Source organism: Misgurnus anguillicaudatus, chromosome 8, assembly GCF_027580225.2.
Source record: "Misgurnus anguillicaudatus chromosome 8, ASM2758022v2, whole genome shotgun sequence".
Taxonomy (NCBI): domain Eukaryota; kingdom Metazoa; phylum Chordata; class Actinopteri; order Cypriniformes; family Cobitidae; genus Misgurnus; species Misgurnus anguillicaudatus.
The window spans coordinates 19,602,094-19,615,740 of record NC_073344.2 but is presented as its reverse complement, the minus strand read 5'-3'; the positions used below and the strand labels follow the sequence as shown (position 1 = coordinate 19,615,740).

Below are 13,647 nucleotides of genomic sequence, written 5' to 3'. Positions count from 1 at the left end.
TTCAAGACACTGCCATACATACTCAAAATAATTTAATATATATATATATATTTACATAAGAGTAATTATATATTTTAAAATACTTGCTTTAACATTAACTAATAATTATGTTTACAAACGTTAACCGGTTAAAACCTTGATATACTTTGTCAAAACCGGTAAAAAATAAATGTAATCTGTTTTATCAAACAAACATCAGCGGCTGTTCACACAAGAAATGACTGATCACAATATCTACACGTGCGTCAGACAAACGGTGGTTGCGAGGGACGCGTCACAAGCGTCGCGTTTTCAAAGCGTATCGAGTTAAAAACAGCTACATTTTAGAAAGCAATGCGTTACAATGCATTCCTTTAAAATGCGCACTGTGTAAACACCCCATCTACTTGATCAAACTAGGTTACTTGTATCAAGAAGAACATAGCTTACCGACATAGCGCAATGCAAAGTCATTTGCCGGAGAAGCGCGCGTTAAATCCGTCTCAAAACACGAGGGAAGTCTCATTCCCACCCAGGCTCCGCCACGCGTTCACTTCCACGCAGCATGCAGAGCGCGAGCTGCGCCTTTTGTAGTGCACTACACCCACACGCGCTCCACACACTGCCTGAGAGGCGGGTCAAATGTTTCCCTGGGCTGGCAGCAGACATTAACTGGTAGATCACATAACCTTTACCGATTGGATGTGTACCAAACCCAAAAATACTCTCTCATTAGGGTGCATCTGGAGGTGATGAATGTGATTTCACCATGTTAATGGATCAACAACATCATCATTGCTGGTCCTGGGACAACATCTCATAGGATTATACATTTTGGATGTTTATTTAGGACAGCTGAGTTAGGGGATTGTATACCATTCATATCAATTTATTATTCCCTTCTGGTTTTAAGGGTTAGTATAGGTTAGTGTTTTGGATTATGAGAAGGGTTTAGGTCAGGGTTGTTTTATTTGACAGGAATGTTGGTCCAGGACTAACAAAAATCTTACATGGCAAAATCACAGTGACCATCTGGAGGTAGACAACTCACCAAAAAAATAATTCTCTTATAATTTACTCTCATGAAATCCCAGATGGACATGCCTACATTTGTTCAACACAAAGGAGCAACTTCATATTAAAAGGTTGTCTATCATGTTATCTTATCCACCTTATTTTTGACGTAAATGTGGGTGCCGCCATCTTTGAACTTCTCCGGTGAGGCTCTAAAGTTAATAGTAAGTTAGTCGTATTGTGAGTGACACAGGTTAATGTTTATTATGAAATCCAGAGAAACGGGGTTTAATAGCTGGTACAAATGCAGTAAATCTCTGCAAAACATTTTACAATAATACATGCACCAGAGCTAAATGCGGATGTGGCGCACATGCACCCATGATTTGTATTCACACATCCATGTGCTCCATCTGCTCCAAACGATCCCAACCAAGGCATAATGCTGCGCAGGGGCGTCGGACTGGGGGTAAAACCAGTACTGATTACCAGGGCCCCAAAGGAAGAGAGGACCCTTAAAAAGTCTGAAATATATTATGGTGTGGGGCATGGGGGCCCATCAGGACTGCCTATGCATAGGGCCCGAGATCTTGTGCAACGCCCCTGATGCTGCGTTCACACCAGCCGCGGTAGAGGCATCAAGCGTGAGTGATTTCAATGTTAAGTTAAGTCAATGTGAAGACGCGTAGTTGTATAGAGCGACACGGTAGACACAATTCCGCCTCTTTCACATGTCTAGTTCGCGCGAATGGTGAATTGAGCGTTGCCGCGGCAAACGCGCAAGTTGAAAAATTTTAACTTGTACGGAAAAACACACTGCATTAACCAATCAGGAGCTTGCTCTAGTAGTGACGTGATTACAGAAAGCGAGCGGAGTCGCAGAAGCCCCTCCCATGACGAAGAATTTCACGCGCGGCTTTCACGCGCGAATGAAGTGTGTAAACTCAAAATGTTTAAGCGGCAAACTAGACGCGGTAGACGTGATTTTGACGCCTTAAACACGGCTGGTGTGAAGGATCTTATCTAGCAAAACAATTGTAATTTTTGCCAAAAATAGAAGTAATTCTAAAGAGTAACTAAATCCTAAACCAACTTTTTTTTATTTAATGATCTGTAAGAATGATGCTTTATTAGTGCTGTTCATTGATTTTAGTCAGTTTTTGACATTTGGATATAAAGTGTTTCAAGAGTACAATATATGGTGTAAAAAGGTCTGAGTGCTGCCCTCTTCAGGTTGAACGGTGGCTACTGCAGTTGAATTTTCCTATTGGATGTTGGGTCCAAAAAATGCCTCGTGACGTAGGCACGTTCAAGATCACCACGCCCTTGTTACGATCTCACCACACACTTAGTTCGTCCCCTCTATCTCCGTTGGGATCTGCCCACTTTTCTTGCATTTTTCAAATATTGCCAGTGGGTGGAGTCAGGCTCTGACCAGGGGTTTAGTTACGCTTTAAACCACAACTTCTCATCTTGCACTAGCCATGTAACGCGCCAGGGCCGTATTACATAATCACGTCGAAAGGTCACGCGTTACATATGTGTAACACAATTGCAGACCATTTTAACAAAAAAACTGACACAAAGACAATAATTAGTATCATTCCACATACAACAACGTCGGAACGGTCCTCTTTCTCCTCACTTGTAAACACTGGAGTGGTAGTTTCGCATAAGCCATGCGCAACTTCTCGACGCGATTACGTAATACGTAAGATCACGCTGGACGTAAGATCACGCTTTTTGCTAGATAAGAGCCTTATACATGGTTATAGATGGCGGGTGTAAGAAATATTTTTCCATAATTGTTGTTAATCATGTTTTGTGCGTGCTCCCACAACATTGTTTTCTACCGGCCGGCTTTTGAAACGCAAGTCTCACAAATAGAAAGAAAATACGTCACATCACTTACAAAATATACATCCATCATTAAAATAATCCAAATGAGTATACTGTATGTCTTTTGAGTCACGTATCCATGGCAACAAAGTGATCGGCATCGTAAGTTAAGCAGTTAAGCATGCAGCCCACGTTGCTTCAAGGACTGAACCTTTACAGAGCCGGTTCAAATTTTTAATGGGAATCACACAATGTTCCCCAATCCTCCCACCTCTTCCTATTCCCCAGCGGAGTGTAAACATGTAAAGAAATCCGGTTTAACACGTAGGAGTGGGAAGTCTTGTATTTTAGCACAGCTGTGGTTCTCTTAATGCTTAAACTGCAACAGCCTGGGATTTTGTATTGGCATCAAAAGGCATCCATCAATCAAACAAACATAGATACATTCATCATGTATTTACATGGCACATCTCTAGATCATTGAATTAATATCATGGTACACATCCAAAGAATCGTAATAATACCATGGAACATGGTATTACCAATGTCCAAAAATAGTAATAGTGCTAGTTTGCACACTAATACTGTTAATGCTGACCCAAGCTAGCATCGTGTAATTATAAAACCATGTTTGTTCCTTCTAAATGATGACAATTTATCGCCACCATACCTTGTGTTTGAGATGTAGCGTTAGCGGTTTCAGCTTTGGATTGTTCTGGGGGGTCGGTGCCCTGGGACGTTGTAGATGGATGTACTTGTACCGGTGGACAAATCTCCCTTAATACCAAAGAGGTGGGTTTATCTTTATCCTCCTGAGCAAGTCTTGAAGCCTAAACAGATATAAAGATGTATGTGTAGCTTACGTATGCATTTTTTAATATATAGGTGTGTACACTGGGAATTGAACCCAAAACCTTTACTCTGAGCTACAGGAATGGATATTTCCAAAGGCAAAATAGTTTCTAACAATTTAAAACGTGCGAAATCTCCTTACCTGGCTTTGTGCAGGTTGTATTTGAAGATTGATGGCTGTCAGCTGGACCGGTTGTGCTTTAGCGTGTGCCAGGCACGTGTGTGAGCCATGCTGGTTAATTGGATGATGGCTGATGGTTGAATGGAAGATAGTAGCTTGTTGACTTTGTGCCGATCCCTGGTTGTAAAGTGCCGGTTTGGGCAAAACCGGAATGATCCCTGTTACGGTGGAGGTCTGGGTGGAGTTCTGGATGCCCAATGAGGCTGTCTGTTGGTGAGGTTGAATGGAGGCGGTCTGCAGTAATTGGGGCTGAGTTCTGGAGGTGGGCGGGGCTTGGGGATGAATGACAAACTGTTGAGGCTGCTGCTTAATCAAGGCCTGTGGCTGGATCTGAGCGTACGCTGGAAGCAGAATACACAGATGAAAACAATAACGCAAATCGTGTTTAACGTCACTTCACATTACATTGAAAACAAACAATACTCAGTTGTAAGTAGGTGGAATTTCATAACATCACATCTAGAGAAATGTCTCCATATGTGGACAGAGCCCAATAATTCCCCTCTGTTAAAAATCTTATGAGCATTTTCATGCATCATAAGCATTAAGCATTAAAATTCAAGTTTTTACAAGTTTTTTTTCAATATTTAGTGGTTTAAAAATCCATGCAAAATCTTTATTAAAGTTTTTAAAGGAATAGTTTACCCATCATTTACTCACATGTTTTTTACAAACCTGTATAAATTTCTTTGTTCTGATGAACACAAAGGAAGATACTTTGAGGAATCTTTGAAACCAAACCAATCATGAGCCCCACTGACTGTTATACTATTCGGTTTTCCTACTATGGAAGTCTTTGGGGCTCATGATCGGTATCAAACATTCCTCAAAATATTTTCCTTTGTGGTCAACAGAACAAAGAAATGTATACATTTTTTTTGTCACATTCATAACGCATGTACATTTCCCTCATTTAAAGGAAAACACCACCGTTTTTCAATATTTTACTAAGTTCTTACCTAAACTTAGACGAATTAATACATACCTATCTTTTTTCAATGCGTGCACTTAATCTCTGTACGGCGTGTCGTGAATGTGTTAGCATTTAGACTAGCCCCATTCATTTCTTAGGATCCAAACAGGGATGAATTTAGAAGCCACCAAACACTTCCATGTTTTTCCAATTTAAGAACTGTTACACAAGTAAGTATGGTGGCACAAAATAAAATGTTTTGATTTTTTAAGCGGATAAAAATGATACCTATATTGTACGGTGGAAGACTTAGTTTGCAGCACTTCGACATACAACATAGTTTTCATTTTTATCCGCTTAAAAAATCGCCACGTTTTATTTTGTGTCACCATACTTACTCGTGTAACTTCTCATGTAACAGTCTTTAAATAGGGAAAACATGGAAGTGTTTGGTGGCTTCAAAATTCATCCCTGTTTGGATCCTAAGGAATGAATGGGGCTAGGCTAAATGCTAACACATTAACGACGCGCTGTACATAGATTAAGTGCACGCATTGAAAAAAGATAGGTATGTATTAATTTGTCTAAGTTGAGGTAAGAACATAATACAATTTAGAAAAACGGTGGTGTTTTCCTTTAAATTAAAAAACATGAGATTGATATTTTTCTGATATCTGGACTTATTTGTTTGCTTTTTACTGTTAACTATCTTCAAAAACGTCAGTTTCTCTGTTTGCAACACAATGTTTGCATCCAAGACAGCAGCAGTGGAACCTGGAGGAGTTTTATAAATGTGACTTCAGGAAAATGTGGCTTGAGGTCAGCTCAGCAGGAGAACATTAAAGCACACACAGAGAAACACACTAAGAATTAGGTACGTTGCAACACAACCTCAAATATTTATGCCCAAGTAAGGAATCTGAAGAACTCCAGCAGTTTATGTTGTTTATTATGAATGTATACACGAGCGTGTGTTCCCTCGCATTACACGCACACCGGATATGCAAATCAGAAGTCAAAAGTCAAAACACTTAATGTAAAACAGAAAAGGTTCTGAATGTTCTTCCTTCTGTGAATGGTGTGGGATTGTGTGTAGATGACTCAATCTTCTGTTACTTTCTTACACTCTCACTTCCGGACGTTCAGAAAGGAGTTGACGAGTTATTCCCTGCAGAACGCAATGCTGGAAAACCCCAGACTTTCCTGGCAGAATTCTAGATGTAAGCCGTACGCAGAACACTGACACACAACATCACACATAATATGTTTAAAGATATGCAACCATTTGTGACCACAAAACCAGTCATGAGGGTATATTTGTAGTAATAACCAACAACACATTATATGGGTCAAAATGATCGTTTCATCAAGATGTTTCCTAGCGCAAATATATAAAAAAATGTATTTATCATTAATAATATGTGTTGCTAAGGACTTCATTTGGACAACTTAAAAGGCAATTTTCTCAATAATTAAATTTTTCCACCCTCAGATTCCAGATTTTCAAATTGTTGCATCTCTGCCAAATGTTGGATACCATACATCAATGGAAACCTTTATTCAGCTTTCAGATTATGTATAAATATCAATTTCTTATGACTGGTTTTGTGGTCCAGGGTCACATTTGTCTCTTCTCTTTCCTAAAACTGTGGAAATCTCTCCAACAACAACCGACTGATGTTTACACATGAATCTCACAAATATTTCATGTAAAATTGCAGAAGAGATCTCAACAACGTCTTACACTGTGCTCACGTTTGCCAAAAAATGGTTAAAATGGCCCCTAGCTGTCACCCTTTCAAAAAGTACACCTTTGTACATAAAGTTTAAATTGGCACTAATGTAAAATTACAGAAAACAACGGAAAATTTCTGTAATTTATTGTGCCCGTTATTTTACGGTATTTTTCCAGCACCCCAGCTGCCGCAATTAAAACAAAAATTACGGATTTTTTTACAGTGCATATTTAGTACCTCAAAGGTACATATTAAATGTATACATATCTGCACTGTAAAAAAATTACGTAGAAATTACAATGTTATTGCAGCTGGGTTGCCGGTAATTTACCGTAGATTTACATTTATGTTATTTACTGGCAAGAGTTTGTTCAAAGTTAAATAAATTTTAAATATTAACAAGTCTTTATCTTTACAGAATAAAACTATACAATAACAGCCTCATGCAATGCATTCTGGGAACCAGAAATCATCATTAACCTTTTTCTGTTTTTTGCTTCAGATTTTATTCCCAGAATGTCTTGCTTGATGCTGTTTTTTTAGTTTTACTCTGTAAAAATAAAAAACATAAATTTAAATCTACGGTAAGTTACCGGCAACCCAGCTGCAATTTCTACGGAATTTTTTTACAGTGGTATGAGTTATTTTATTTTGATGAACACAAAAAAATATATTTTGATAAATGATGGTAAGCACACAGCTGCTGTAACAATTGACATCCATAGTAGGAAAACAAATCTTATGGAAGTATTGTGATAAATGATAAAGAAGATATTTTGATAAGTGATGGTAAGGACACTGTTCATGGCACCCATTGAATTCCATCGTATTTGTTTTTCCCTACTATGGAAGTCAATGGTTTCTATCAGCTGTGTGCTTATCATCATTTATGAAAATATCTTCTTTTTGTTGTTATCAGAAAAAATCATACAGGTTTAGAACAACATGAGGATGAGAAAATGATGACAGAATTGTTTATTTTAGGGTTAACTATCCCATTAAATGGTACACATTAGGACCTTTGTAAATGGTACTACTCCAGAAACCGCTTGGGACCATTTTTTAAAGTCAACACGAAGTCAAACAATTGTGACCTTATTGTTCAAAGACTTGGCTATGAATACATATTTATTTTACAGCTCCATAATGAACAATCTGTTCTGTTTCCCAAAGAATATTTAGAAGAGACATCCAAGGCAAAGTTCTTGGTTATATTTAAGTCTTCAGGGTAGGAAAATACTAACAAATGTTTTACATTATGAGAGCAGTACAGTATGTATAAACAGAATCTAGTGTGCTAAAATCTTTTTTGGCTCTTTATTATTCACGTTTTCTCTTTACGAGCAATAATGTGGGTGTATGCAAAAAATAATTAGCATACATTAGTACCATAACAACATAAATGAAATTGACCTCAACTGGTTGTGAATCGTAATCTAAGATTGTAAAAGATTAATTCTAACAAAAATCCAAAATAAATCCAGTATCCACTTATAAATGGATTGTGAATGTGTCTCAATTGTTCTGAAACTACACTCTTTTTCTGAAATACAAATCTTATAATTTCTCAGTTCAGTTGAGCTAATATGAAAAATCAGTTTGTGATTCCACATCTGTGAATGTTGTTAATGCCCGAGGGAAAAATCCATCAACAAAAAACACATCACAACAACCACAGCGGCCCTTTGGAGCTCAATGGCATAGCAACCACATTTATCCCCACAAAGACACACACATCAGGTGACGGTTTACACACATCTCCACACCCTCTCACAAACTTCATTCATTCTGTTTTTGAAATTTGTGTATATACACATACAAAGTAACGTGCATCAAGCACCTGCGACTGAAGAATGACACAGATGTGACTTGAAAGAGGTAACACTCTACAGAGATAGAGTCGGTATTATTGATGCACAGATGTAAAAACAGTTAACCAGAATTACAATAAAAGTTTCTGAATTAAATTAAATTAAGTTTCTACAGTAGCCCTAAACGGACAAACTATACTATAGAGTGCGTTTAGTGACTACATTGGCCTGGTCCCAAATGGCACACTTCATGTGGACTTTCGATCTCGTGGCCTTAAATTGCGCATGCTCGCTTAGTCTACGGTGTCCCATCTGTCATTTTTATGCTCCGAAGTGTGCTTATCAGTGCCCCCTTTGCACCCTTGATGCGGTCCGCACTGCTGCAGGCTTCTCGCACTTTACCAACCCAGAAGTCTTTGCGAAAGAGCAATCAGACGACAGACAGGAGTTCACACTTATGGGCAACTTCTCTTCCGGCGTGATGCTCGAGTCTGTCCCAAAATACAACTACAGTGTGCCCTTGTGGACTCGCGTCAAGGCTCCCTAAGGTCTGCACTACATGATGTCTTCAAAGTGTGCACTATGAGGAAGTCCACAAGTCCGGAGTGTGCCATTTGGGACAGGGCCATGGTCTCAGACAATGACGTGTTTGTCCTGTGACGGCCACCTTAGCTCCACTATGCGTTTCGAAAGGGAGGGGCAAGCTGTAGACTGAGCCGTAGGTTGCAATTCAAAATCTCACCAGTAGATGTCGCTAAAAGTGGACCTTTAACCTAAAATTGCCACATCTGCCAAATTTTCAGCAAAATAAAGACAGGTATACACCTACAGAAGACAACTGTCACTGGAGTGGTACGCTTTTAAAGAAGTACACCACACATGTACTTAAAGAGTCCATATAACTACCTCAAAAGATACATATCTGTCCCTAAATGGTACACGTTATGACCTTTTTAAAGGGTAGGGATGTGCGGGGCAAAAACGAACGCGGGGTTAGTTGTAACACGGATTGTTTACATTGTTGCACAAGGTTGAGTGTTATTTTTTTCACGCTGCCAAAAGATGATCAAATTATTGGAAATGTATCATGTTTTTTCCAGAGAGTTATTGATGAACGAGTGTTTTGGTGGCATGTAAGTCAATTTTTCATCATATGTTTTTTTTGGTTTCTAAGTTGGGTGTGTAAGATACCAAATCCAATGCTATGTCATATTAATCAGTGTCTTGTTGACTGAAACATAACATCGTTTTGAAATATGTCTGCAGCTCTTAGCAACTTTTTTGGTGGGCTTGAAAATATTTTGACCCAGCGGGGTTAATTGTAACACTGTGTTACAACTAACCCCCCAGCACTTACAATATAAAAACCGCTAACTTAGCGTAATTCTTGCCGTTGTTTTAAATAGGTTACACACGAATGATTGCTGGCTGACAACAAAATAAATGTGCCTGTCTTATCAAAAATTGTGTGTCAAATTTATTTTTGTTCATATCTTTAATATTGATTGAATAAGGTCATGTGAAAGATTGAAATCATAATGAAATAAATGGCTAAAATCTCAGAATTTGATTTTGAAACTGTAGTAAGATTATTACAGACTGGGTCACATTAAGAAAAATGTTTTGTCATAATTGTGCTGCCTTTTCTCACATATTTAGACATTTGTATCCATTTATAATTCAACTATTGTTAGAAAGGGCTGGATGAATGAATACAATATGGATACCTGTCTATTATAGACAGATATATAAACAATATCCACTTCAAGTATATAGACAAAATAGTATTGAAATATTTGCCTGCAAACTTAATTTTTAGCAAGTGTTACAACTAACCCCCTGCCTGTTACAATTAACCCCACCTATGTTGTCACATTTGGTGTAATTGTCCAAGAATGGTACGTACTAGAAACAAACTTCAAATGTTCATTTGTAGCAGAGATGTGTGTGTTGCTTGTGTAACAATATAATTAATCAAACTCAAATATTTTTTGAATGATTGAGCCAAAACCAAAAAGGGTTAGGTTGTGCCCCGCTGTCCCCTACTATAATTTTCAGGTGCCATGAAACTGCTACAGTATATATCAAAGTACCATGCTATAGAAAAAAAATATTCAAAATATCAGTCAGTGTTTATTTTGGACAATGCAGCTAACCAAAAACGTTCCACTTTTGTAAAAACACAAACTTTTTTACTGTGCAGTCTCTGCATGCTAGGGCACGCCCAGGTACCTGTTCCTAAACATGCGTGATAATCGCCCGTTAAGGTAAGATTACAGACCTGCCAGATGATTGATGGCGTGTGTGTCAGATGTTGATTGGCACTGAAAGCTTTAGTTGGAGACGTGTGTGCGTGTCTTTCAAAGGATTAATGCATTAATGCACCTGAGCCTCAGCCATGCAGAACAAATGTAGCCTTGGGTGCAATTCTCAATTTTTTGCTACTTAGTCTGTGACAACTGTGTATTATTAGAGCGCACAGTGTGTCAGGATGTATTACTGCTTACTAGTGAATCATACCACGTTTCACGAGTCAATACACAGCAATTTCTAGATCGCTTTAAGGCAACAGGTCCACAAGCTTTGAGGTAACATTTTTCATTACTCAAAGCCATGTCATATCATAAATACCTGCATTTGTGTCAAGTATTCATCACCTTTTTTTTATAAAGTGGCCCCAAAGGTATTTGCTTCATAGATCCAGCCTTCGAATTGGGACACAGCTAATGTTTTATTTAAAGTCACCTACACTCTAAAAATGTCTGGATTATTTTTGCCATGTTGGGTAAATATTGGACAGAACGTACCAATGCTGGGTTGTTTTAACCCAACTGCTGATTTATTATTACCCCTGGTTGCATAACAACAACCCAACATTGGGTCATTTTTTAACCCAGCATGTGTTTTGTCCAATATTTACCCAACGTGGGCCAAAAATAACCCAGACATTTTTTGAATGCATGTGACCAACACTTTTTGGGACCACCGTAATCGTTAAGGTACTGAGTTTACCTGGTGCGATTAGGGGATGTGAAGAGGAGACACTACGACTCATGTTCACAGCTTTCATCTCCGTTTGCGTTTCGGACTCTCCGTTCTTCCTGTCATCCGATGAAGGGTGGCTCTTCCCGGCTCCGGTGCCCGAGGTGGGTGCAGCCTGGCTGGGGGTCTTGATGAGTGGGGTGGGCTGAATGGAGACCGAGGTCTGCTTTAAACTCAGAGCCTGAAGGCCTGAAGACTGAGAGGTGGAAGGCGCCCCCTGCTGGCTTCGCAGGGTGAGATTTTGTACCTGTCGGAGACATTGAGGAGCTGTCTCAAATGTTTATATATAAATAATCATTCATGTAACAATATGAAATATCTAGCTCTTTTATGTCCTTAAAAATTACGTCTAAAAGGACATTCATTTGGGATTTTATGTCTATAGGATATAGAAGTGAATCAGTGGCGGCTCGTGACTGCTCATCCGAGGGCCGCAAATTCAAAATATGTGTTCGGAGTGTCATGTGTGTTGCTTGCGTTTTGTCAAGAGATGCTCACGTTCACAAAATACACGCAAGACACTCTCTTAACAGTAAACTTTGATTACGCAGGAGATTATTCGAGTATCTGGCAAACGCGAGCGTCTCTTTTGTCGTGAACCCTTTTGTCGCATCTGTGGAAGGCACTTGTTTTGACGGGACACGTGATGCACATATCACTCAACTCGCAAAACATATATTTTGAAATTATGAAGCACACACATGACGGGCTACATACATGTTGTGATGAACTTCGCATCGAGCGCCCTCGAAAAAAAGAAGTCACCGGCCGCCACTGAAGTGAAGGCTTGTTGTGACATTACCTAGGTCTGATGTGCTTTTCTTAGTGTGTCATTTATAAATAAATCATGTTGGCGCTAGTAACACCAAGGTCGTGTGTTCAATTGCTAAGGTATTCATGTGCTGTTAAAGTGTATACTGTGAATGCACTGCAGGTGACTTTAAATAAAAGCACCTTCAAATGCACAGATTGATTGTGTTTCAGTAGTGCAGTTAAAGGCGCAGTGTGTAAATTTTAGCGGCATCTAGTGGTGAGGTTGTGAATAGCAACCAACAGCTCAGTCCACTGCTCACCACTCGCTTTTGAAACACATAGAGAAGCTACGGTAGCCGCCACTGGACAAACATGTCATTGTTGGAGACAACTTAGTAAAAAAAGTTTGTCCGTTAAGGGCTTTTGTAGAAACATGGCTGCACAAATTGGCGACTTCCATGTAAGAGGACCCTCTGTGTATGTAGGTAAAAACGTCTCATTCTAAGGTAATAAACACGAAACAGTTCATCTTTTACACCCCTGATAATATAGTTTTGTATATTATGTTGCATTTCTGTCACGAAATCCTTCTAAAAATTACACACTGCACCTTTAAGGAGTGTTCGCCTGTATACTGTATCAGTCTCTATGTGTGTGTACCTGTGCAGATGCAGACTGTGTGCTATTGGTTGCATTAGTGTCAGACTGCAGAGCGGTTACTGTTGCTGTTGGCGCGATGATCAGCTGAGAAGAGAGAGGAACGGCTCGGCCCAAACTCCTGGCCACGTGCACAAGGTTGCTTTGCTGAGCCTGCAATTACATGCATACATACAATGTCAAGTCCTTAAACCAACCCATTATATGCATCCAAATCTGGATAATGCTATTTACAATGCATGTTAACCTTGGTTTTATTATAGTAAAATGTTTTTAGTGCATTAATTATCATTTTATGAAATAAAGTAGCCCCAAAGGTATTCAAACTCTGATGAATGTATACAGGCCAGCTGACAGTCTTGCCTGGGCCCGGGACAAGATAATCTTGGAGGGCCCCTCGGCCCCCCCTACTTTTTACTGGTAACAAGCCATTTGGCATTATCAGATTCATGACCCACGAATATTGCATTATTATACATTGTATTCAACATTTATATAGTAAATAAATGTAGTACTGACTATATGCTGACACAAAATAACTTTTATTTATATAACGTCAACCCCCTCTTTTAAAAACCTCTATTTTCTGCTCTTTTCTTCTCTTTTCTTTTCTTTTCTGAGCACCGGACTTGTGCTGAGTCTGACCAGATATTTTGAGCGTACTGAACTTCAAATCAAATGACATCATAAAATTTTGATCAGTGGCCAAACCATTTTTGTGTTGGGCGGGGGGTTTCTTGACCACTATTTCAAGTATAGGAAGAAAACAAATACAACGTTTTTTTATGTATCTCAAATACAGTCACCTCCATAAATATTGGAACAGAAGCACATTTTGTGTTATTTTAGCTGTTTACCAAAATGCATTCC

At 38.9% G+C, this 13,647-nt stretch overlaps 1 protein-coding gene across 4 annotated transcripts in view; it reads right to left on the bottom strand.

Moving 5' to 3' along the window:
- Positions 1-13,647, bottom strand: part of phc2b (polyhomeotic homolog 2b (Drosophila)) — a 55,502-nt gene that overhangs the window by 5,643 nt on the left and 36,212 nt on the right. For 3 of the 4 annotated variants that reach the window (XM_055212550.2, XM_055212549.2, XM_055212547.2), the window contains 4 exons: positions 12,781-12,930; positions 11,338-11,614; positions 3,827-4,206; positions 3,503-3,662 (listed from right to left, as the gene is read on the bottom strand). In XM_055212550.2, the coding sequence (XP_055068525.2) occupies positions 3,503-3,662; positions 3,827-4,206; positions 11,338-11,614; positions 12,781-12,930 (967 nt within the window). The remainder of the gene's footprint in view (positions 1-3,502; positions 3,663-3,826; positions 4,207-11,337; positions 11,615-12,780; positions 12,931-13,647) is intronic. The other variant, XM_055212548.2, reaches the window with a different exon arrangement.